The sequence below is a fragment of the Anarhichas minor genome, unplaced genomic scaffold, assembly GCF_050575085.1.
Source record: "Anarhichas minor isolate MPS153535 unplaced genomic scaffold, ASM5057508v1 ptg000055l, whole genome shotgun sequence".
NCBI classification, from domain to species: Eukaryota; Metazoa; Chordata; class Actinopteri; order Perciformes; family Anarhichadidae; genus Anarhichas; species Anarhichas minor.
The window spans coordinates 3,616,033-3,643,019 of record NW_027466501.1 but is presented as its reverse complement, the minus strand read 5'-3'; the positions used below and the strand labels follow the sequence as shown (position 1 = coordinate 3,643,019).

Genomic DNA, 26,987 nt, shown 5'->3' with positions numbered 1-26,987 from the left:
CTTTTATTGTTTTTACGAATCTGCTACTTTTGTAATGTATTTATGTATTTTATTGTATTGTGTTGTATTATGCTCTACAGTGTTGTCTTATTGTGTTTGCTGTTGAATTGTACTGATAATAACAACCTGCCCAGGGACTGCAGGCAGAAAACAGCTCTCTAGCTGACTCACACATTTACATTGAGGTGGAAACTGAAATGTTGATTAATGTGCACTGTCCCTGGTAAATAAATGAATCAATAAAATCGGCCTTTGTTAGTGAAGAGCGTTACTGATGTTTACGAAAATCAAGTAAACCAAGTTACGATGTTGCAAGTACCCGTGGTGGTCAATAATCATGGGAGCTTTAGCTTTTTAAATGCTAACAAATAATCATTGTTTGACTAGTAAAATGCAATTTTTGTTTTAACTTCTAATAACAAGTGCTATTAGTGTCTTGGAATATGGAAAGTTGAACCCAGGTACATGGTGCATTGTTGGAAAGAAATGCTGAATGAGTGATTGTGCGTGAGTTAAAGAAGCTCGTGGAACGGAGACTATTACAGGGTTTATAGCATAAAAAACAACTTTACATGTTGATCTCTCCATAAACTGTGCGCGCTGGTGTCTGACGTCACATTTTTGGTTGAACTGACCGTTTACATCAATGATTATTGATTGAGTCATTAAGCAGCTCTGTTGTCTTATCCGTTTGCCATAAAGCATGTGATTTATGGCACCAGACAGACAGACACGGTCTGAACGAGGTCGTCCTGAATAACAACAGCTCCTCTGTCCTCTGAGAGGAGACAGCGGAGGATTTCAGGCTTTCAGGAATATGATCTTCCTCCCATAAAGCTGCTGCTGTCTGAGCCGACCTGTCCTGCCAGCCGCTGTTTATGACATCACTTCACCCAGGCCGGCGTTTGAATCAGTGTGTGTGGAAGCTGTACTCTGCTTTGATGGAGCTTGAATGTCAAATGAATTTCATTACATCACCGTTCTACATCCAGCATTTGAATGCCTCTCTGCGAACGTGCGAGTGTGTGTCAAACACGCTTTACAACACCTCCAGAATGTACGCTGAGATCTATCAATCTCCTCCCAGCGATGTAGCAACAGCTCACGACAGAGATGTCAAATGAAGACAGATGGTGGGATGGGAGTTGACCCTCTGACCCCGGTGATTAGATATGGCCGCTGTAATTGGCCGGCTGTGTTTTCCATCAACAGGCATTACGGGCCACTTTGTCGGCCAGCGCGCCATTAGCGGCCCTGCTATTCCTGGAAGCACCTGGAAGCAGCAGAGCGCCTGTGCTCGCTCTCTCCATCACCCAGTCCTCCGCTGCTTTTATCAGCGTCATTCCGTATCGGCAAAGACTCACTCAGCAGTCCAGTAGAACATGCCATGGATTAGGCGAGAAAAACAGAAAGTGGATACAACTTCGTGTACGTCATCGTCTTTTTGCTCCACAATCCTCACCAGTGCGTTAATGTATGATCCGTCCACACTGTTATCTCTCATTTGTCATTTTATCAGACGTTTCTGTCCAGAGCACCTGCATTTATTATTATTATTACCTCCAGATGCACCCTTCATACTCCTTGGATGCGATGTGCTATTTTTATTGTGAGGCTAGAATGTTTTAACATCGAGGCCTCTCTGTTATTTTTGGCCATGTGTGCAAAGTCAAAACTGAAAAGTTGGAGCTGATTAAAAATAATGAGCTGGGTAAGTTGTAGGTTCTAACAGATCAATAACACAAACTTAATCATATTTTACATGTTCAGTCCACCACTGAGATCCACCATCCTCCAGACAGACGAGTCATATTTCTCCCATACGTACCTCATTTAGAAAATAGTTTTGCCTGGAATAGTTTGGATTTTATTGTATGGAGTTGTATGAGTTAATAGTCACTGTATTGCCTGCAGTAGATGGCGGTCAACACACCCCTAGATTGTAGAAACAGACCGTAGTACCAGCACTGGAGCAAAGCAATGTAATGCTGTGAATGGGGGCAGCAGTATTTTAGACACCTAAAACTATTTATATTAGTTTAAATGTACACTATATATATATATATACAGAATATTTTCACCTCTTTACCTCGCTGTCAGACAGCCCTTTCCGGCGGGAATTGAAGCCGTTCAAAGCCACAAGATTCTTTTGACAAAAACAGTAATTGTACCACGCAGAAGACGGTAGTTGCTGTTCTACTGCTGCCTCCAACAGTTAGTTAGTTTGTGATATTTTGTGACTTTGGTGAATCCTAACTAATCCTTCAAAAAATCTACACTAGGTTCTTTACTGACTAATTGCTTCATACAACCCCACTTCAAAAAATAAAAAACATCACTTTTATCAAATTCATTTCTGTGTGCATATAACTTACCAACTAACACAAACTACCTAAATAAATGTGAGTGTTGTGTTGGGGATGTACTGCAAGGTTTTTTGCGGATGTCTCTAGGTGTATACTGTATAGATGTATTTATATTCCTAAAGCATGGACAATACACTCTGGAAACAAGTATACCCTTGGGCATCTACCCCAAAGTGAGTTATATCAGTATAATATCACTGAGACTGTCAGTCGGTACGTCTATCCAGAGGCTCCTCAGATAATGGGGGAGGCAAAATATTAATATCTGTTCATCCATCCATCCTCTGCCACTTATGTGGGGGGAAGGTTGCGGTGAAGCCCTGAGTTTCTTACCCTATCTCTAAGGGTGAGTCCAGCCAATCTACAGAGGAAACTTATTTTGGCCTCTTGTATCCATGATCTGATCCTTTCCTATTCAAAGGTCATGAACATAAGGGAGGGTTGGAACATAGATGAACGGGTTATTGAAAGCTTTTCCTGTCGCCTAAGCTCTAACAATGGTCTGGTACAATGCTCACATTACTGCTGACACCACACCAGTCCGCCTGTTGATCTGACGTTCCATTTTTTCACTCGTGAACAAGACCCAGAGATACTTGAACTCTTTTCTTTGGGGGCAGCGACTCATGAAACCTAGAGGGAAGCAGTCCACCGGTTTCCTGCAGAGAACCATGACCCCAGACTCGGAGGCACTGACTCTCATCCCAACTTTTTCACTGCAAACTGCCCCAGTCCGTGCTGGAGGTCACAGTCTGATGAAGCTAACAGAACCACATTATCTGCAAAGGGTAGAGACACAAATCTAAGGTCCCCAAACAGGACATTATCCTCCCCCCGGCTGCCTCTTGAAGATGCATCCGTGAAGATCACAAACTTAATCTGTAACAAAGGATAATTGAGTCCAACTCCCACTGAAGCATGTTTGACTTTGTGCCGAAATACAGCTCTCATTCCGGTTGTATAATGACCGGATGGCTCATAACAACGGCTCCAGTAACCACCCTAAACACATTAGAGATTGGCCTTATGTCCAGTTGTTACTTTGTTATTTTAAAACACTCAGTGTTTTTACAGATATTTCCTCAGAGTAAGTGATGCAGATTTGTTTGCAGTTTGTTTCATCTCTGGAAAGTACACTGCAGAAACACCACAGCAATGAGAGCTTAGCACTAAAGAAGCTGCCAAAAGAAAGCAACGGTGTGACTGTTCAACTTTTCGCAAAGCAAAATGTTTCTGGGTCGGGCCAAAAAACAGATGCACCCTTTGTCAAGATCGAAAAGCTCTCGGATCTTGTTACTAGTTAATTTCGGAATCAGACATTTTTATTTTCCTTTTGCTAAAGAAAGCCACGAGAACACGGATCGTATTGATGATCACATGATTTCCTAATGTGCACTTTAGAGGTTCCAGAGGGATGCAGCCTGTATAGCACCGCATTGACAAAACTCTGGCTCGCGCTTGCACTTTTGTAACGGCTGGGATTCGAGCCCCTGTGACCAAGGGAGACGACCTGTGCTCTCGGCCTCTGCTACACTTCGGCACTACAAATTAGCAACTCGCAGGCGGCATTGTCCCAGCCACTACGAGTTTCACCCAGACCTGACCATGTGTGTTTCCTCCGCTGACCGTGGGCGCCCCCGTCAGGACCGTGTCCTCAGATGAGTCGTTTTCTCAAACGAATGTGATTCCGCTTGCCACTGAAATTGGATCTGCCGTTTATGAACGCTGCCCTCTCTGTAGACATTTTCCGCAAGCTGATACTGCCGGCTCGTTATGGAAAAATGTGAACTTTTATCCCTGTGCTGTCAAATGAAGAGTATGTGGGAGGAGCTGTGTATCAGTCAGGCCTGCTTTACTGCATGCTAGTGTGTGTGTGCAGAACAGGACCAGAGTTGTCTCCCTGTTTATAGAGAGATCCAGCGAAACTGTAACCGGCTGTTGTGAACGCTTCTTTACCAGGCCGAGAGTTAACAATTCGAAGGACTGTGATCAGATGAATCGGACAGACTTTGCTGTGTTTCCTGAGTTCAGGGCAGAAAAGTCACATATGTCAAGACTTTAAATCTCATAAACGTCCAACCAATATCCACTTTATGTTGTCTTCATTTTGTGAGTAAGGGCTGATTTAGAAGATACAGAAGGTAAACGTCAGGTGAGGATATTCTTTTTTTTTTTAAATGATACAGTTTTAAAAGTTTGGCATCACTTTTTTGGATAAAAGTGCGATTGATTGGCCTGTTAAGAAAAGGACCAGAGGGATGAGTAATCTGGCTGTTTGCCACAGAGCTGTCGGAGGCCTGCAGAAGCAGCACCGTGTTTACTCAGCATTTGTCACTTACTGGCTAATTGATTAGTTTTCATCAGCGCTGCCCTGAATAGAAGCCTCTTCTCCCGCTCATTATGTGTTTTAACACTCTGCCATCGCCATTCTCACACACACACAAACAAACTTGTGTGTGTATTTGGTTCTCTATTGAAGTCCAAGGTTTTTGTCTCGGTGCCAGAGCAGCTAATTAAGTATGAAGCAGGTAGAAGAAAAATGTCAGTTCGAACACTGTAATACTGTTCTAAAACAAAAGGTCCGGCTGTGCAGTCTGACTTTCTCAGCCAGTTAGTTTATCTGTTGTGTTTCTTCTTTCATTTATATGTTAAACAAGCGAAATAATGTCACAACTGCAATAGACTTGACCTATCGTAACTGTGTTCAAACCATAGACTGTATATAAGAAGTGGACGTAGTCATCGTGACATCACCCATTGGTTGGTGGACTGATGTTTTGAAGCCTCGAGTTCAACGATTTTGCCGTCGCCATCTTGGAATACGGAGGCTGTCATGTTTTTATTTTCGCAACCAGTGAGCAGAGGTTACCATATTTGGAATGTGGAGGAGTGACGTAGAGATGCCGTATACGGCTCTGGTAGCGTATACCATGGACCATAATTTACTAAATGAACATCATGCTGTATTGAAGAAGACTTGAAACTAGAGATTGAGACCATAAACTCATGTTTACAATGTTTACTGAGGTAATAAATCAAGAGAGAAGTAGAGTCCCTTTCTCATAGACTTCTATACAATTTAAGGAGTCGCCCCCTGATGGCCAGCTGAGAGAATGCAAGTTTTAAGACTCACATCGGCTTCACTCAGCAGAACCAGAGGTTGCCGCCTGCTATAGATCCGTGTGCAACTAATACAGTTAATACGGCAATAGCTTCACTCAATTGAGCCAATCAAATGCATTGTTTACCGTGCATAGACTGTTGGCTGGAAAGAACTACAGGGTCAGAGAGATGAAGCAACTGACCGGCTACATTCTGGCTACAGACTGTTTTCTCTGGTCTAACCAAAGTAGCACACACCTCGACCGTGTTTGTATTGACTCAGCTGTGAGCAATCTTTCTCCACTATGAACGTTATTAACACAAAGAGCTGCTTCCTACACATGTGCATTAGAATGGCACTAACTCGATTCAGGCCAATATTCAAACTACTGGTTGCACCTCCAGTTCTGCCGAGTGAAGCCAATCGGAAGTGTCTTAAAACTTGCATTCTCTCGACAGTCCACAAACAAATGGGTGACATCACGATGACTATGTTCACTTCTTATATACAGTGTGGGCACCGTAGCGCTTCTTTCATGCGTTTTTTAATTTTTTATTTGTAAGCTCGTAACACATGATGAAAGATACCCTGCCAGCTCGAGACTGGATTCTAATTTCAGCTCCTCTTTTACTCTGTGCCACCTGACCTTTACTGAGACAGAGAGAGAGAGAGAGGTCATCTCATTTGGAGGGATGGATGATGAGGGAGACGGCGCAGGTGGAAAGGGCGAGAGGGAAAAGTGGCAGACAATTACTAGGCCATTGTCTGCCTGGCGTCTGCACCTCCGTCATCAGTCGGCCACTCTCCTCACTGGCTAACTGACAGACACACACACACACACGAATGGGACCCACCCGACACAGATTCCGCCCGTGCACCTCCCTCTTCCCCGTCTGCTTCTTCCCGTGCTCAGACTCAGTGGAGCAGGTCGGATTCATTGAGGCTCAGGCTTTATATATAGATACAGTGACCTCATGCCAGCAACTCCACGCCGCTTTCTTGTCAGTCTTTGACGGATGATGTCTGGCACCGCGGGGTGGACGTGTCACTCAGGAAAAAGCTCACAGGAAAAAAAGAAATTCCCTCCAGCTTGGTTCTGACTTTCACAGCCGAGATGTAAGTGTTTGTTGGATGTGCAGACAAAGCTTTATGTATCTTTGTATATCAAGACACATGCACACTCGGTTGGGACACAAGCGATTAGAAATGGTTGCTAAAGTCTTGTCATTTTATCTACATTCAGAGACAAGTCTGAGTCCCTCTGTTCTCTGCTTGTTCGCTCATAAGTTGCAATGTCGTGGTCAAACGTCACGTTCATCCGACATATAATATAGTGACTAGTGACGCAGATGTTCGGGAAGTAACACTTTCCTGGCTGTGACTGCACTTGGGGCCATTGCCGGAAAAAAAAAATGGTACCGCTTACTTTTAAAAGCTGCATTCATTGCTGGGAAGTTGAACTTTGACATACACACAGCCAGGTCCTATGTTTAAAAAAATAATAATTATATATAGGTCCTTTTCATGAACCTCAAAACACACTGACATCTTGTTCTATTGTAGCCTGTTGTAACGACTACAAAAATAATGGCATATCATTTCCAGCAGACATGGAGTAAGATTATATTTCATTTGGAGTAGTGTTTCTGGATCGTATAAAGCTTTATACGGGGTGACCCGGTGACAGACACAGTGACCTGCTAGCTTAACTCTATGCTATGTTGTTATGTTATATAGCCTAGATATTTAGCACTATTCAATGAGCAAACACAGGGCAGATTAACATTCATGTAGAATCGTTTATGGCCACCTGACTAATGTTAGTCCAACATTCTCTCAACATACTCTTTGTAGATCCGTCTTGTCTTCCACTAAACCCTGACAAAAAGCTGTACAGCTTTTCAATTTGGCCAACTTTGGGGACTAATGTGTTACACGCAACATTGAATGTAAGTTTACTCTGCTTTTTGCTCTGCTTTGGACTCCACCAAGATTATGTGAGCTTTATAGATATTGAATTGTGTTCACTAGCTTGCTGCTAACGGTGCTGTTTGCTACTAGCTGCTATTTTACAATGAATACAAGTCTAACTTTCCTTTTACGTTTGGTTTGGTATCTATCAAGTTTATGTAAGCAGAGCTTGCTACATGTCTAGTAAACAGTCTACCGTAGACTGTATATACTGTGAAGTCACCCGTTGGTTTTTCGACTACTGTTTTGAAGTCTCAAGTTTGGCATTTTGGCCGTCGCCATCTTGGATTTTTGCAACACGAGAGGGTGGAGGCATTTTTAGACAAAAAGGTTTGCATTAACTTTCATGAACTGAAAAGTGCACCATGAATACACGAACCACACCAAGACCGAACATATATTGTTTGTTATGTGTTTCCTAAAACATCCTGAAAAAAACCCCCCCACTGTCAAACTAATTCTATGAATGAAGGCCCCTCTCCATTCATTTCCCCAGCAGGCTGTGCCAGTAAACCAGCAGGCACAATACCAGAGCCCTGTGAAATGAACATCTTAATAGAATGCTGCCATCGTTAATGTCATTAATTACACCTGTGTTATTCCTGCAATATGTCAACGTGTCTGTTGTGAAAAAGACCCATTATCACCTCATAGAAAAGCTGATGGGTCTCACATTTGAAATTACAAATATTGGCAGACACGGAGCAACATCGAATGTAAGTCAAATGTTTCCTGCTCTTTTTAGTTCTGCTGTGGACTCCACCAAGTTTATGTAAGCTTGGTAGATATTTAAATGTCTTCACGAGCTATAGTTGCCAACTTTGCTATTTGATACAGCAACATTGAATAGAAGTAAAACATTTACTCTCCTTTTAGTTCTAGTTTGGTTTCTATCAAGTTTATGCAAGCTAAGGTTGCTACATGTTTAGTAAACTGTCTCCGCTAACTAGCCACTAACTTAGTTGTTAACTTTTTCTGCCATTTGATGCTGGGCTCAACGACCTCAAGAGAGATTGATAGCCTTCAGAGTTAAGAGATTTGTTTTACAAAATGGGAGGTTAACACGCAAGGAAGAATTACTTGTTGTCCGTAGAGCGTCTTTAATCTTTTTGGCAACGTGGAGGCAGCTGGCAGATACAGACTTGACATATTTTTATCACCTCGTAAAGCTTGTACGTGTTAGCAAACAGTTGCATATTAACACATCAGCAGGACGAAGCAACGTTAGCAACTTTCTAGGCACGTGATGAACATAGAGTCTAGTAATCCTGACTGAACTTACGCGAGAGCTTCATTTGTTACGATTGTGCGTCGTTCGGTGCTCGGTAGGAAGCACACAGTGGGTATATCAACCTTTTTTTGCTGTTGTTTGTTATTGTTAACCAAAACTATGATAGAACAAAGGCTAAAGAGCTCTGCAACGCTGCAGAGCTGGGCGATAATGTGTGTGGCTTTGTCACTGTGGGCTACCCCTGTCACATCACATGAAGTAGAATTTAGCTCACAGAAACCTGCAGAAACCCTAGACTGTAAGTAGCATCCCATTCTCTCCCTTTCCTCCTTTCCTCCCTCTGCCACTCAGTCAGGGGTGGGGGGGAGTGGCACCTAATTCACTTGATGAAACGTGGAGTATAAACGCTTCCCTAGGCAATTAGAAAACGTGCGCGATTGCGAGCGGAAGCAGCAGCCGGTCTGAAGCTGTCGGGGCACCGCTGTCAGATGTCAACAACAGCTCAGGGGCAGGAAGTGGCACTGTTTGGGGCCGAGTCGACCCTACGACGCACCCTCCTCCGCCGGCCTGTCCCTCTAATCCTTCCGTCACACACGCACCTACGCATGCTCCAAGTCTTCTCTCTAGAACCAATGGAAATTAAGTGGTTGAATTGAATGTATCATATGTGCTTGTGCTTTAAATGCGGGTTTTACCCACATTATGACAGGGATAATTAGTCACTCAAAGTAATCCTCAGACTGAGCAGAATCAGGGATCTTTGAGGAAAAAGGTTTTTGAAAATTGTGCGCTGTTTGAACAATCGCGTCTCGCTCTTTTAACGTTCGGCTCTCCCCATCTTGGAGTGTAGCCATTCAGAACAGCTAAACACTGTGAAAACAGTTGTTGTAATGATGTCTTCTGTGACTCTGGAGAAGATTTGTCAGTTCTGAGGTCATCAGAGTTATCTTTAGGTTTACAAACTTGGGTTTGGGAAACTGTTAACAGTGTACCAAACTGGATATGAGTTAAAATAAGTGGGCTCTAATGGATACCTTCTCTTGGTAGCATTATGGTAAATGTAAGATGTGATGTTTTTGGAGCCTGACTCACTATGGACTAATATAGGGGTCTGCTGCTTTGATTTTGACAATTGTTTGTTAAATCTAGTCCCCATTCTTATAAAAGAGCAATGCTAAAAACCACACATCATATTAAAGTCAAATCTTGGTGTAACTTCTGCTCCACACCAGCGTTTTCAGGTGTGTTTTTGTAAAGATTCGGTCCCTCTATTCTCAGCAGCAAACAACATTTTGCTTTCATCTAATCTAGAGACTGATTTTTAAATGCTAGTTTTGCAAAAACCTGCCAGTTTAGTTGGAAAGCAAAGCCAAAACAGAGAGAAGAAGACGTTTTTTCAAATTTAGCCAACTTAGTGTGAATGTAGTCTCAGTCTGCCCGTTTGAAGCAGTTCAGGCACCAATTAATCACCTGCTGCTTTTCATTCACCCTCAGCAGTGAGCCCCCCCCTGACCGCCCCCTCAGTAGACCGTAGTCTTTCGCTTCTCCCTTCATCTCCGACAGATGAAAAGCAGAACACAGAGGAAGTGCCACATCGTGCTGCACCGCGCCATCCGAGCTGGCAGCCCAGCAAAGTGTCCAAACAACCTCTTTCCCCAAACAGTCGCCCATTCCAGCTCGCCCTAATTGGTTGCAAATGCCTTTTGGGATGAGCCAGTGATGGCTGTGATCGGTTTGTATACACAACGCTCGGGCTCTTTAATTCCCCCCATGATTGATTTTCTTTATGTTTTCCATACCTTTAAGAGGAATTATGGCTGCTCGTAAACACATGCGACACAAATAAAGCAGTTTTAAAGTCAGTTTTATGAACCTTTCGATGGAGGCTTTGGTCACTATTTCATATCACGTAATTTAATCCAAAGAGCTAATGATAATCTTCTCATCTGACACTTGTGAGTATGAGTATGATGAGAGTGTCCCCTTTAACCTCAATCATGCTGGAGTATTCCTTCAAGTGCAGAGACAGGGTTCCTTTCTCAGGGATCAGACAAACAGAATTAAATTGCACTGATGTGTGTTGGCCTGTGTAATTGGCTTCTGGTAAACATGTCTGTGGTGCTCCATGTCGCAGAATGTGGCATTTGTCATGATGGTTTCTAACCAAGTGAAACCCCTCAGATGAGGATCTTTTCATGTTTATGTCTGGCCGCTTTTGGACTTTTCAAAGCGCTCGTACTCCCGAGCCCAAATGGCGACGTTAACCATCTGAACGGAAGTGTTTTGTGGATAGAAGATCTTTTTTCTGTGTAAGTAATTACATTTTGCACGTGTTCTGGTGTTGGTGCGTGTGCATGCCGTACATTAGTGTTTGTATATGCTCAGCGTCCAGGTCTGGGTTATGTCCACATGCAGGATGTGGCGGCTGAGAGCCATGTCATGTGTGTGTGTGTGTGTGTGTGTCGTCCATCGATGCTGTGTGCCAGCGTCTCATTCCTGCTCAGAGCCATCGGCCTCCTTCCATCAATCAAACCTGGCCACTGTGACTCTGTGATCCAAACAAACAAAGTCTGGACTCATATGGCAGGACAATATCGGTGACAGTGCTGATCTGTTGGAACTGAAGTTAACTCAAAGATCTGCTGTAGTCACGCCACTGGCACACATGCCGTAACACCGACCACGTCTATCTACATAGTACTAATTGGTTTTTCTAAATACATGTAAAAGATATCGTAACTGTTGCCTGGAGTAAAACATGAGCTAGGTTTTTGTCTACCATAGAAGTTTGGTTGTTGGCAGGAATATAAGCAGGACTTTGCATGTGGTCAGGTATAGGCTACTAAAACACAACGCTAGTTGTAACACAAGTGTTTCTGTTATTATACATGCAAGGGAAGGGGTGGGGGCCACTACCAGTGACTTCATTCTCAAAATATCTTCGTTGATTTCAGCTGTCAGACAGACAGAAAGACAGACGAGCAACGTGGACCGTTGACAGACAGCAGCCATGGTGTAAAATGAGGCCGGGTCTTCCTTGCCGCCTCCCGGATCTCCTGCTGTTCACACGGAGGGGGGGGGGGGGGGGGGTGGTACTGTTTGCTTAAGTGGCTCCGCATGGCAACCACTTGTGAGCCGCTCCTGTGAAAGCCCTCCACTGGCTCAGAGGTGGGGAGGGTGCATCCCGAGACGAATAAACAGTGGCTGACACTCTCCTCTCCTCTCTCACTCCCCCCCACCCGACTGTCCCCGCTTTCCGAGTATCCCCCATTTCTGCAAGGTAATGCAGCCGGGTTGATAAATTTACTGGCATCCAAACTTGAAAGTAAAGCATTTGATCAAAACTAGTATCATCATCGTCATTGTCATGTGTTAGGTTGCAGTAACCTGCTGCTACGCTCTGACTGACGTCTAGACAGGAGGAACATTTGCGATCTTTAAAGTGTCAAGCGGCACTCACCTGGACGCATACTGCCGACGAGGGCATGTGGCACAAAATAAAAAGTAATCTGGGAACTGATGCAACTGAAGCAAACAAAAACACCCTCTTCATTCCCCATAAAAACAGCATTGTTAAATGTCTGAGTGAAATCAGTTATTTTATTTATTTTTTTACATACACTGTTTACTCACTGTTTAAAAATAAATTCCACCAAATATGCATTAAAGGCAGGGTTGGTAATCTTCTTTCTGATATTTTTGTTGAAATTCTCTTTAAATCCTGCAATTAATCAAATGTTCAGAAAAAAACAAATGTCTGTGGCTGTCTAAGGACTGTAATGAGCTCGTCCAATTATTTAATTTGGCCCAAATGTGATGATTGGACGGCCTGCCTGCCTGCCTGTATTCTGCCCGTGCACTCATTGCTTACCATCAGAAGCTGCTATCTTAACAGCTGTGAGTACTAACAGTAGCCGTGTTTGTTGTTTTCTTTCATGATGATCATTTTGTGGGAGTGGCTTTCGAGCGAGGCCTAAAGAGACGGGCTGGGCTGTCTGTGTTGCAGACTTGGCGACTTTTCCGCTAGATTGCGCGACATTTGGAGCTAGTGCTGCTAGCTACTTTCATTGGAAAAGAGTTGGCAACACTGGGCTGAGTTTTTTGGTTGGATAAGTTTAAAAAAGACATACACTTGCTAGTTTCTCAAAATGACCAACCCTGCCATTAAATACAAAACATATTTCATGTGTCCGGTGATTGACAGGAAGGACTGTATGACATCACGCTCCACACTGACAAGAAACAACTCACCAACTCTCTTTTTTTGCAAATCACAAACCAACTGCAATCATTAAGGTGTCAGTAACACTACTACCTTTCTCTTTCAGACATGGACGAGTGTGAGAATGACTACAATGGGGGCTGTGTCCATGAATGCATCAACATACCTGGCAACTACAGATGCACCTGCTACGATGGATTCATGCTGGCCCACGACGGACACAACTGTCAGGGTAAGAACATCCCTCCTCTGTGTGTGTCTCTGTTAACAGGGCTGATGGAAATGATGCACTTGATGATTGAATGATGGATGGACTAAATGACTAAAGGGACTATGTACTAAATAGTCATGTCTTGTGGGCAAACATGATATTAAAAGTTTTGCTGTTTGTTCCTGATCTTGACAAAATCATTGATTATATATCCTCATAAATGTGACATCATGGGTTTTTCATCTGGTATAAGTATTTAAAAAATCATGAAAGACTGTAGACCTATGTGAAGTCTATAATTGCGTATTATGGCTATAGTAGGTTTGGTTTAGATATAAACTATAGGGGAGGGGGCTAACATTCGGGGAAAAAACTTATTTTCTCTGAGATTAAAGTGGTAAATCATTGTACATTTGAGAGAAATCTCTCAATTAAAAACTTTATGATACAATATTCTCTGAGATTATTTCATCATAAATTTCACAAGAAGAAACGATTCTTCCGAGACGGACAAGACAACATGCTCGGTCAACGGTAATCCAAAGAAAATATGACGAAGGAGGGCTGTACCAAAAAAAAGCTAATTATTATTATTATTATTATTATTATTATTATTATTATTATTATTATTATTATTATTATTATTATTATTATTATTATTATTATTATTATTATTATTATTATTATTATTATTATTATGCAGGGGACCGTGGCTAAGTGGAGAGCAGAGCCGTCCTTCAATCAGAGGATCAGTGGTTCGATCCCCGGCTCCGGCTCTGCTAGTCGCATTAACCACAAACATTGCTCCCGTAGCGGTGCCTATGGTGTGATATAATCTGAATTGTAAGTCGCTTTGGACAAAAGCGTCTGCTGTGCAAAGACTGTAATGTAATAACTTGCTTATTTTGTTTTCACCTTAGGGGGGATTAACATAAAATCACACCTTTCAAAGTGAAGCTAAACACTATTTATTTTTCCTAGTTTTTTTTCTTATTAATTTATCTCAGAGAATATCCAAGTTTATATCCATCTAAGGTTTCTATTCTCAAAATATTACCCCCCGTTTTCTTTTTTTTTACAGGCAACGGACCTAATATGTTGTTGTAGAAGTCTGCTGTGTGTCTCAATGTTAATCTAGCCTTGGAGGGTATCGCTGAGTGTTTCTGGGTGTGTGCATCCATCTGAATCAGTACATGATTGAATGTGTCTGTCTGTCTGAGCTTAAGAGAGTATGCTTAAGGGTGCGTGGATGTTCCTATGTGTGTGTGGGTGTGTGGCTCTGCTGGCCCTTTCTCCGGAGAGTCCCTCCGTCATCGTTTGGAGGCTTTCCATGATCTCTGCTGTTTTGGTGCTTGTTTCTCTGTGCTGTTGGGAGGGCGGTCGGGGTTGAAGAGTTCTCCTACAGATATCTGGCTGTGCTTTACCACTGACACATCCAGCCCTTCTAGCCCCGCTGCTGCTTCGTTATTGACTTAGCGTCAGTCAGAGTAATGTTTTTTTTTTCTTCTGCCCCGTGCAACACACAGTCCTGCACAAGATGTGCTCGAACACATCTCATCCTGTCAGTCTCCCACTGCTGACTGCCGAGAGCAAACATAAAACACAACACATAAAAAGAAGCGTGTGCTTTTGAATGCTCTGTGTGTCTTGTGTTTTGGCATTTGTAAGTGTTGCAGCCTCATTCTTTAAGCCTTTTGGAGAGATTGAGTGAGAGACGGAGCGCTAATAGCAGCAGCCGGCAGCGCAGAGTAAAGCTCCGAGTTGTGGATTCACCTTACGGGGGATGAATTTCAAACAGCTGATATAATGCAGAATTAAAGACGCCATGCTGTCAGAAGTCAAATGTTCCTCCATGCACAAACAAGGGCCAGAGATGTTCAATGAAAGCACTATTTAAAAAATCCGTCCCCATGCTGAGGTTTCAGCTCGTTTCCGTGGTTTCTATTGGAATAGTGAAAGGTTTTAAACGTTGGACGCACTATGTCTACAGAAGTTACTGTCATGAGACATAAACATGATGAAAACAACACAATGACAAACGTCTTACATTATTATGCAACTAGTACAGTTCTGTTCTCACTTTAATGAAATGAAATGAGATATCAGTCACTGAGCATGTAAATGTTTCATACATAGAATTGAATCAAATTATGATACCCGATCCAGCTATATGAGTCGGTATCATGCATCCCTAATTTATGTATCAAATAAAACGTGAAAACAAAGGATAAAGTTGCATAATGTGGTCTAATCCTATAGGTTCAGAGCTACTTCCTGCTTCAATGTGTAGAAATTATCTACTTTCCTCATTTTCGGTTCTTTGTAAAAGTAAATAGAGTGTGTCATGAGAATTAAACCAAAACAAGTGTTTTGGTAAAAAAAAATGTACTTTCAACTGTCATATTAGTTTTTGACACGTTGAATTAAACTCGCTCTGTTGGAGACTTGTGATCTTTGACCCCAGTAGAGGCGATTGTAATGCAGTGTAACTGTAGAGCAGGACTCAACAATAAGGCAAGTCAAAGGCCACGTAGGGCTAGTAAATCTAGCCAGTCAGCTGCTGATGGAGAAGGAGTGAGCCAACTCATTTCCTTCTCAACTATGTTGAGAGCTGCACATGTGCAGTACCGATCGGGCATTCACATGCATTTGGAGGGAGGGCGTTCAGTTGGGGGGCGTTAGAGGATGTTGGCGAATTCATTTACTTAAAGAAAGATTAAACATAGCATTTACCTTTGCCTTGTATAAAACATTTGTATAACGGCAAGTATTGACTTTGTGCAAGTAGATATCTATTTATTTTCTCTGCTTCGACATCGTGGTCACACACCTGCTGTGAATAAGGTGAGAATGTTGTTGCTGTGCGGTGTTCTATTGTCGGAGCAGCAAGTTGGAGGGACAGTGTCTCTGTATTGGTGTCATCACATGTGTTGCTTACTTCCTGCTGGTTCGTCTGTTAACGGGCCCTGACTGTCTACAGCCGTTAGCTTGCTGGTTAGCCGCCGCATCGCTCTTTGTGTTGTGGTGAGCTGGAGAAGGAGGGATGTGAGGTTAGCAGGATTCCACCACACGTGTTGTGTTGGTGCCGCTAATTCAAACGATTCCATTCTGCTCTTTACGGGCCAACGAGAGGAAGCCAGCCCACGTCTGACTTCAACCCGGAGACGTGCTTTATTGGATGCTCGCTGGATGCGGCCTTAATGAACCGCGACTGATTAAAAGCAGGTTACTGAGTTCAAACGAGGCGGTAAAGCGTGACACAAGGTCCGTGTGATTGCAATCTAAGAGGCAATGTTTTCTTTCTTCTATCTTATTTCTACCTTTCTTTCTCGTTGTGTTGTGTCTTTATTTACCTCTTTGTTCCTTCTCCTCACCCCGCTCTGTATTTCCTTCCTCCTTAGTTTGAATCAAAGCTTCAGTCTTTCTTTCTCTCCTTTGCTCGTTTTTTGTTTCATCTCTCTTTCCCTCTTTGTCAATCGTACTTTTCTTTCCTCCATTTCCTCACTTTTCCATTCCTCGTTCCTTGTTCCCACAGTTCATTTGTTATTTCTTCTCTGCCTTCCTTTCTTCCTCCCTTTGTCCTGTCCTTTCCTTCCAACCTACCATATGTCCTTCTTTCCTTTATTCTCATTTCCTTTCTTTTTTGCTTCCTTCTATCCTTGCTTCTTTCATTCACTGTCTCTCCTTTCTTCCTTATTCTCATCTCCTCTCCTCTCTTGATTCCTTTCCTCTTGTCTCCTTTATCCTCCCCTCCTCTATTCTTTTCCCCCTCTCATCTCCTCTCTTGTTTCCTCTCCTCTCGTTTTTACTTTCCTCTCGTCTCCTTTGTCCTCTCCTCCTTTCCTTGCTTTCCCCCCCTCTCATCTCCTCTCTTGTTTCCTCTCCTCTCTTTTTCCCTTTCTCTCCTCTCTTGTCTCCTTTGTCCTCTCTTCTCTTTTTTTTCTCTCATCTCCTCTTGTTTCCTCTCGTCTCCTTTGTCCTCTCCTCGCTTTTTCCCCTCTCATCTCCTCTCTTGTTTCCTCTCCTCTATTTTTCCCTTTCTCTCCTCTCTCTTTTCTCTCTTCTCTCGTCTCCTTTGTCCTCCCCTCTCCTCATCTCATCTCCTCTCTTGTTTACTCTCTTGATTTGTCTCCTCTCTTTTTTACTTTCTAACTCCTCTCTTGATTCCTTTCCTCTCCTCTGTCCTCTCATCTTTCCTTCTGGTCTTCTCTCAGAGGTGATGAGGTTCTGCTCTATTTGCTGTCTTTATTTCACAACGTCTGTGTTAAAACAGACTAATGGAGGAGACACGTTCTTGTTGCGCCGCTCTCTCTTTATTTTCCAGACAGAAAAAGATACAGAAGGAGACTTTATCTTTTTCTGTCTCTCTCCCTTTTCTCCTTGTGTTTCCCTGTCCCCGTCTCCCTTACTGTCTGCTTTTTGTTTCATTCCCTTTTCTTCCACCGTCTCCTGTGATGCTCCATTTATTTTCTTTGTCTCTTTTCTGTCTTTCTTTTCTTCCTCTGTTCTGTTATACACATCCTGTCTGTCTGCTGACCTTGTACTAGCTTTCATTTAATTACCTTAATAGCTGTCTGGTGTTCTTTCCTCTTGCCTCTTCTCTCCCATCTATTTGTCAGATGGATCACTGAATGTTTTCACTTGACTTGAACCATCATCAGGTAACAGTAGCAGAGCTACAGGCTGACCAGTCAGTGTGTTTATGGGAACCATATAAAGACATAACTATTCATGCATTCAATGAGATGTTAGCTCTCTGGACTTGTTTCCATTCACATATTTATATGCATTTTGAAGTATCGCATTAGAAATACTGTGTCACGGGAGTTCACGGTTAGGACCCAATACCAAGACCACAGGAGACAGAAGTTAATAGAATAGGTTTTATTTAGCCTGAATAGAGAAGACAGGAAGGTGTGGAGCCCGTGGTCCGACACCAGAGAGTAGGCAGATCGACGGTGTGAGTCCCGTGGCTCGACACCGGAGGGCACGGGGGATTCCCGGACCGACGGACACCAGAGGCAGGTGCTCGAGGCAGAAGGTGATACAGGGTTGAAGTGGGTGAAAGACGGTACGACCTGATAACCCCAGACTGCAGGACCAGAGTTTATATAGTGCCAGGGGAATCGTTAGTGGGACCTGAGTCTGGTGTGTCAGCCTGCAGGAGGTGATTAGCTGAAGTGTCCTCAGCTGTGCACAATCAAGGGTGTGGCCATGGGAGGTGTCTGGAGACAGAGGACAAACACAGAGCACATGGCACACAATAACAAACAGGGGAATGACAGGACACATGAGGAGAGGAGATTAGGGGAAACAGAGGACACACACAACGGGTCAGACAGGGATCCTGGATCCTGACATACTGTATGAAAACGGCAACATTTGATAAAACCGCCTCAATCGCCAAAGAATGTTTTTACGCTCGTTCATGGTGGTTTTTATACCTTTGTTGAAAAATAGTTGACATGCTAGATGAATTATGGGAATGCCATAACTGAATAAATTCTGACGTAGGTAACATTTCACTGGCATGACTGATTGGCAGTTTCTGCTGCCAATGTCCTCTGATGCAAGATATTGTGACATGGTGCACCTAAGCCTTTCTTTTAGACCATTAGTACATTGTCTTATATAAATCAAGTGATGCTTTAAAGGAGCAAATGGAGAGTCTTTTTGTATCGGTGTCCTAGTGCTATACTTTTACCTCTGCTACAATATGTCACATTGACAGGGCTCAACAAAAAGGATTGCCGGCTTGCCTTGGGCAAGTAAAATGCCACGCAGGGCGAGTAAACCTAGAAGCTCACAAGAAAGATTAAACATGACAAGTAACTTTAGTCTTTGTTGTTATTTGATAACTACTAATAAATAAAACTGTTTCTAGAGGGGCAAGTAAAATCTACTTTGGGCAAGTAGATTTCTGACCCACTTGCCTGGAAAAAATCATTAACATTGAACCCTGTGTGATCAAGTGTCTTTTGCAATTGGACAGACATGATTGAATCCTTGTTAAAGCCATTTTTACTCCCAACTCGTCAAATACCAATGTTTGGTCAGTGCCCCATGGCGTCTGACACCAACGCTCCGAGGCACCCTTTAGTGTCTGTATGAGACACACCAGGCTTTCAACTAACACAATCTTTTTCTAACTCTGACTAATGGATTTTGTTGCAAAAACCTAACTTCTTGTCAAGATGGAAGTTTATTTTGAAAAGACACTATATGCATAACGAGCGTATGGTGACACGCCGTCCGTGACACGTCCAAAACTGATGCTGTAAACTAGAGAGTCAGGGTCACTGACCAAGCGATCGTATTCCACGAGTTGGGAGTGAGAATGTGTTCATAGTGAGTTTTAGATACTGGTCATTGCAAATCAATTGATTCTTAAGTCCATGCTCGGTTGTTTTTGGACCAGGTGAAAGCCTACTTCTGGCATGGTCTCACTTTGCTGTGTGTTCATTTCAGATTAAACAAAGTTGCTTCCTGAATTGCACCACACAGTCAATATTTAAAAACCCCAGGCTGTTTGTAAGCAAAGATGTTGACATGACTCATATATAATAGGAGCCTGTATTATGTGGCTTACTCTGATTCCAGCAGTATGTCTGTTTTTGCAAATGTGGAATATCTAATTTTGAAACAAAATAATTGAATTTCACATTTTAAACCCCATAAGAAGAATACATAATAGGACTGCTGGCAGAGGACGGTGCTATCCAGGGGATTAGGTTGTATTTCAGGTATGGGTTTTGTAAGAGCTATATTTAGCCCACTTTGAGAAGATATACTACACTGCAGAATGGGTAATGCGTTCCTGTGTATTGACTCATGGACAACACATCGTCACCAGCCTCTCCGATGCTTTATGTCTACTGTCATCACTGACTGCAGAGTGCCCTGTGATGCATGGTAACCATATAAACAGGCCTCTGAGAGACTGACACGTCGGCCTATTGTCAAACCGCAGTTCAAGCGCAGCTCCAACCGTCGCCGTCACGCCGCTCGTCAACAAGGGCCTCAGTGTTTGTCATAATGTCTCGCTCTCAAGTGTCTCATTCAGCAGGAGATTTACTGTATGAATGAGGGCACACGATCGCACACGCTCTCGTCCCAATTAATACTGGCAGTCTGTGTACACCCAGAGACAGAAAGTGTCTCGTCTCTCGTACAACGAGCTGTCATAATACAGCACGGCAGCCCGTGACTGGAAATCGGCCGTGATTAGTTCAAAGATGCAGTCAAATGAAAATCATGTGTCTTCCATGGCTGGTAGAAATGTGGGATCCTGCTTTCAGACTCACTAATCATGGCTGGGAACATAATGTCAGGTCCCTGCTCAGAAGACATTTGTTGCCGTGAGCTTTTGGGTTCAAGTCGAACGCTGAAGCTAAGTAGTGTATTGTGGTGTGTAACCATTCAGAGTGACGCTCTTAAATCGTAAACTGCAGCATCAAAGTGCAACAGCTCCATCTGAAAACAACATTTTTTTATCCGACTTGTTTGTTTCTCCGTCAAAGTTTACACTCTATTTAGTTCTTACTTTTCTCGCACGCTCTGGGCCCGCTTGTGAAAAGCAACAAAGACTCTGTGGCTTTTAATAGACCCGAAGCATGATATTGAGAAACCTCAGAACCTTGTGGTGTTCTGAACAAGACTCAAACGACAAACGGCACTTCAGAAGATTGAGTTTGGAAGAAAAAAAAGAAAAAAAAATCAGTTTGCGTGAGGGGGCAGGAAGTCACTCCATCATGTCCCAGATGCACTGTGTCAACAAGTTAGGGCACTAATTGATTTAAGATTGCGTAATTGTGCAGTGATTAAAGAGCGGTCCTGTTTCGGCTCCTTTCTTCTTCTTGATTGTGACTTTATTTATTTGGTTTTGGCGTGGACACAGCTGGGCCCAATGTGTCGATCTTTCGGTGCCCTCTGTGAACGTCCGGTGCGGCTTGCACACGTTTATTTTCCTTCTGACGCATCCTTTTCATTCCACGGCGAGATCTGAGAGGTGGCGGCGCAGCGGGGAGCCAGCGGCCGCGGTGTGTCACGGAGAGGTCCAGCATGTAACGGACAGGAGGTGGGAGGGAAGGGGCAGATAAACTCAGGCAAAGTTTAAAAACGATCTGCACGCTTAGCAGTGGCGAGTTACAGCAGTGTTTGTGCTGGTAGCTCCGTTAGCTGTTAGCCAAACACACCGCAAACGTCCCCCCCCCCCCCTCAATGTGTGCACAGAGTAGCAAATGGGGGGTTGGAGATGCACTCAGCCGTGTTGTCACTAGCGGCCAATGGTAGTGCAATAAAAGGTGTTTCGAGTAAGTGTGGCTCACCGCTACCACGCAAAGTCTTTGAGCGTACAGCCATAACTGGCCGGCAGCATTATGCAGTTTGCTGCAGCAGAATGTGAGATTAACCGTGGACGGACACAGAGGCACACACTCATGGCGCACACTCATGGACTCCCGGACGCACGCACACACGCGATAGAATCAGAATCAGAATCAGAACCGTTTATTGCCATGTATGTTGAACATACAAGGGATTTGGCGTGACGGGAGATGCAAACATTTAACAATCAACAACAATCAGTGCAAGTAGAAACATATTAAAATTTACAAGAAATATGAAATAAAGTAAGATATAAAATAAATGAAATATAAAAAAAGATGAAATATAAAATAAAGTGCACAAACGAACAGATAACAGGACTATAAACAACGAACAGACGACAGGACTATAAATAGATATAATAGATTGAATGTTTCTCCTGGCGAGAGATAATAAAATCAACAGAGATTTGGACAACTATCAGAATTGATTAATGTACAAAACATACAAATAATTTGCTCTCCTCAAAGCCACCAGCAATGGGACAGGTGTCTATCTGTCACGATCAGGCTTTGCCCTGTGTGTTCTGTGTCTTTGTTTCTTTCTGTAGCTCCTCACTCACCTAATCAGTTCATTCAGTGCACCTGCCAGTCACACTCACCTCATCAGTTCATTAGTCTCACCTGTTCACTCTGCCTAGTCACTATTTAAACCCCTGTCTTTTCACTCACTCACTGCCAGATCATTGTGTTTGTTTTCTGTCCAACCCGCCCGTTTTGCTCGTCCTGTTCCCGGGTTTCCAGTCTGCCTGTTCTGCCTTTTCCTGCCGGATTTTCCCCCTCGTCTTTTGTCTGTTCCCTGGATTCCCTGTTTTGTTTTTTGGTTCATTAAAAACCTTTTTTTTACTACACCTGACTGTCTGCATTTGAGTCCTCATCATGCCCCGTGACACTATCACCTATTTTTAGCGGGTTGTCCTGTATTTGGAAAAAAAACTACATATATGCGCTAATTTTGGTAGAACATAGGGTAAATATTGCACATTTGTGTGGTTTCTACTGGTGGTTTTCCTCAGCGTTTTCCTCATGATCAAACATTCTAGAAATCAATCGTCTAGAAGACATTTTGAAATGACTTTCTTCACTTGTTTTGCATCTTTACTCCCCCCCCCCCCCCCCCCCCCCCCCCCCCGATGTGTCAAGCACATCCTAGTTGTGTCTAAACAAAATTGTACGCAAGTTTACACAAGCACAGTCAAACAAAACAGAGGGGCTTCGGTTGAAAGTTGCAAAATGGCCCTGTGGCCTGTGTTTATGCAGAAATGTTGGCAGAGTAGTTGGACTTGGAGATGGCTGCATTTCTTCTCTCTCTCTCTCTCTCTCTCTCTCTCTCTCTCTCTCTCTCTCTCTCTCTCTCTCTCTCTCTCTCTCTCTCTCTCTCTCTCTCTCTCTGCTCTCTCTCTCCTCTCTCCTCTCTCTCTCTCTCTCTCTCTCTCTCTCTCTCTCTCTCTCTCTGCCTCTCTCCCCCCTTATCCAGCCTGAAAATAAAATGCCTCAGTCACATTTATGACATCTGTTAAACCATGAGTTTTGCTTAAAACGCCGTTCGGAAGTGAAATGAAAACAAAGCCCAGAGTTCAGCGAGGACACTAATACACCAGTATATTTACACAGGAACTGGAGGTTTATGGGCGTATGAGTCCGGGAGAGAATGAAGCCAGCTTTAAGTTCGATTGCACTCTCGTTCATGCACCATCCAGGGTACATTCAGGGAAAATTATGGACATAGAGCTAATGGGGTTGGGGTGGTTCTCCAGCGACCAAGATTTGATCCCAAACATATCCGCAAAATAGGGAAGTGTATTGACTTATTGTTGAATTATTTCTTATAATTGACCAGGTTTTGGTAAGATTGGAATCTTAAAATATGGGTTAATAAGGTGAATCATAATCATAATCCTAACCATAATCCTTAAATCAAATCACAAAATGGTCTGGAAAAACTAGATTAAAGTAAAGTAGAACCCTTGATTTCAGTCTAGAAGCAGCAGTGTAAGAGTTGTCTTATTGTGTTGTTGGAAGGGTGGTAGCAGGTGATAAAAGGGTACAGTAGAGTCAGAAGTTGGCAAGTGTTTGGCAGAGGCTCCAACAGCTGTATACAGTAACTACAACAGTATGTGTTCATCTCTGCACTGTGCACAACTACTCTCTTTCTATCCTCTGTTTCTGGCCTCCCCTCCTCTTAAATGCACTCAGTCTAGGGCTCCGTAACTGTAGGAGATCAGCTCCAAGATCCTCTTGGAGCTGATCTCCTTCCTACGAAATGTATTTGGGGGACGCTTTCAGTGAACTGTTACAAGAAGAAAGGAGATAGATGAGTATAAGAAATACGTCCTGACAAGATGTATTTTTGTGGCGTTTCTAATTGATAAGGGAGACAGGGGAGAGAGAGAGGGGGGGATGACGTGCTGCAACAACAGCAGTTTTTGTAGCTTTCCAAAACTTACAATCCAGCAAACACGGGCACTCTCGTTTTTATTCTTTTTCAAGTTTCGTATAAAAGTGAGCGACACACCATGAATGTCTTCCAGGATGGACTGTGCAAAGTTACCCTAATTATTTCCTCCTCTCTTCGGCTGTGTGGGGGGGAAGATGATGTGAGACCAGGCGGCAACCTTCGGGTCTGAGAAGTGAAACCAATGTGGCAGTGCCTTAACCTTGTATTCTTTCTAATGGCCATCAGGGGGCGACTCCTCTGGTTGCAAAAATGTATTACCTCAGTAAACATGAGTTCATTGTCTTGAGTCTCTAGTTTCAAGTCTTCAACTCAAGACTTCAAACAGCAGTCCACACACCAATGGTGTGTGGACAACGTAACAGTGACTGGGTCCACTTTCTTATATACAGTCTATGTGCCAGACCTACGTTGGGCCACCTCGACATCTGGTCTGGCCAATTGGATCCCGATGCGAGCAAGATCCGATCTTGGAGTGTACTGACTTGATAGTTGATGCGGCAGGATCATTTGACAAAATCGCATTTCCCATGGTCTTAGGTATGGCCGATCAGAACATGTCGTACACGTTGAATGAACCCTTCAAGCGTTGCTTTGAAACAACGCCATATATGGCTTTTGTCCTGGCTTGATGGTAACTATTAGATCAAAGCGTGTATAGGCTCAGGTAAAACTAGGTTGGACATCGTGTCTGGCGCGATAAACACCAAGTTGTACTTTTTTTTGTCTTTGTCTGTCTTTTCTTTCTTTCATTCTTTGCAGTATGTCTGTTTGTGTAACCTGCCTGTCAGAACCTCAGACTAAACACAGTGGAAAGTCATTCCAGTCAGCCACTGAGATCACGCACACACAGACACACACACACACACACACACACACACACACACACACACACACACACACACACACGGGTAGTCGTGTTTGATCCCCGTTAAAGTCAGTTGAGGGTGTTACAAGTTTGCAGTTCACTTCAGCCCCCATCAAAATGCCCCATTGGAAATTTACTGGTCTTTCAGCAGCACAGCGGAGGCCCTATAAACACACTCTTGCACCAGCATGTGCGCACACACACACACTGTGATGCTCACCTTGTCAGATCCCCGTTACAGCCTGGTGCCAGGAGTTTGTACAGCCACCTTGGGGTGCTAGGATCAGAAGCCTGTTAGGACTCCCCGTCTGCCCTCTGTGTGTTTGTGCGCATAAGCATGCGTGACCCTCACATTCCCGACGCTGACGCCATCCCTCTGATCAGACATGTTCACATAAACTTTGACGGACACACGTTTGTTTATGAAGCCGAATCGGCTGCTGTTCCACCGTGCTGCCGTGGTTGACTTTATCTCTCTCTGTGCATCTCCAATCCTAACAGATGTGGACGAGTGCGTGGACAACAACGGCGGGTGCCAGCAAGTGTGCGTCAACACCATGGGGAGCTACGAGTGTCAGTGCACGGATGGCTTCTTCCTCAGCGACAACCAGCACACCTGCATCCACCGCTCTGATGGTAAGACTGGAACAGAGACGCCGAGTACAGTGAGAGATGTTTTCTGCCGCTTTCTGGAACGTAATCACTTGAGAGAAGCAAAGAAAACACATTGAGCTTTGTTTCAGGGTTATGTAAAGCTACTTGATGCTCCTTGCTCAATCTTGAACTAAACACAGGGATTACATTGTCGAAAATTATTTTGGGTAACTACATCACTTCGCTACAATGACTTGAGAGTGCGATAAAGCATTTGTTTATTATTTGTGGAATTCATGCAAAGTTGTGGGAAAGAAATCGATAGATCAGTGCTGCTTTGCTCTGGTTGGTGTAATATTAGTGGAAGAGGTGTTTACCCCACTGTTCCTGAGTGGATGTGTCAAAGACAGCTCAATGCAGACGTTTCATCTCATTATAGTAAAAGGCATGACTTGCAGACACGTTATTTCTGTAAATATGATTCTTTAGGAGTGGATGGATTATGAGTTGATGTCCCCTCAGGAACAGACACGTAAAATGTACTTGGGTGTACCTTTGTGTAGCCTGAGAAATTCTTTCTAAATGGCCAATGAAAATATGTCATTTTCAACAGCTTTTAGCCATGTTAGTGGCAGTGCTCAATGGATGCTAATGTCGGCTCTTCCACTGAAATATCTCAGCAACTGTTGGATGGATTACCATCATATCGGGTACAGATATCCATAAATGGGTGATTCCTAATGCTAATGGCTGTGGTACCACCATGAAGTTGACATTTGTGGTTTTGTGGTTTTTGTTTTTTACCATCAATGTCCCCAACAGGCTGTCCTACAGGTTCACACACACATACACACACACACACACACACACTACATTCATGTCTTAAGTGAAATAAATATCAGTCCACACTGCCCAGGGCACTGTAAAATGGTTTGATCACTTTCGTGTTGATCCTTTTGAACATAAAGCTACTTCAGTCTTGAAATGGATCTCCCCTAATTTACGCCCCTGCTCTTTGCTGTCGACTCAGTGCCTCCTAAAAAGTATTCTCCCTTGTGCGTGACCCTGTGACAGGCTCTCTGGATCACAAGGAGACGTGGGATTCGAGGGCACTGACATCATGCCTCTGGCTCGGCCGGTCGCCCTCCACACCCACAGTGGCATTGGATTTCTTTAAATCGTTTGACCCCACTACCCTGGCATCTCCGACCCATTACGCCTGTCACATTTAATTTATGGGCTCAGTCTGAGGGAGCGGTGATCCCGAGGTGAGGAGGCCTCCTTATTCCCCCTCCACACACACACACACACATTCGCTAAGCACAATGCTCACATGCATGCGGCTGTGAATGGGGACAGTGTGGCGGTGAAGTTCAAAGATGGGACGAGAGGAGAGTCATCTGTCATCTTTGCGATGGCACAAAAGAAAGAGGCGCTGGGGGAACGTGGTAAGGGATGAAGAGTGAGGGGGAGGAGAGAGGGAGATCAAATACAGGAAGAGGCTGCAGCAGAGTGACCTCTCCTTTATCCTCTCCCTCTTCTCCCTGGGCGCTCCTCACAGTGTCGGCATGGTCAGCATGAG

General features: G+C 43.7%; 1 protein-coding gene across 2 annotated transcripts in view; it reads left to right on the top strand.

Moving 5' to 3' along the window:
* scube1 (signal peptide, CUB domain, EGF-like 1) overlaps window positions 1–26,987 on the top strand; it is a 109,637-nt gene that overhangs the window by 6,995 nt on the left and 75,655 nt on the right. For both annotated transcript variants that reach the window (XM_076076072.1, XM_076076071.1), the window contains exons 3-4: window positions 13,000–13,125; window positions 25,313–25,447. In XM_076076072.1, coding sequence (XP_075932187.1) covers window positions 13,000–13,125; window positions 25,313–25,447 — 261 coding nt within the window. The remainder of the gene's footprint in view (window positions 1–12,999; window positions 13,126–25,312; window positions 25,448–26,987) is intronic.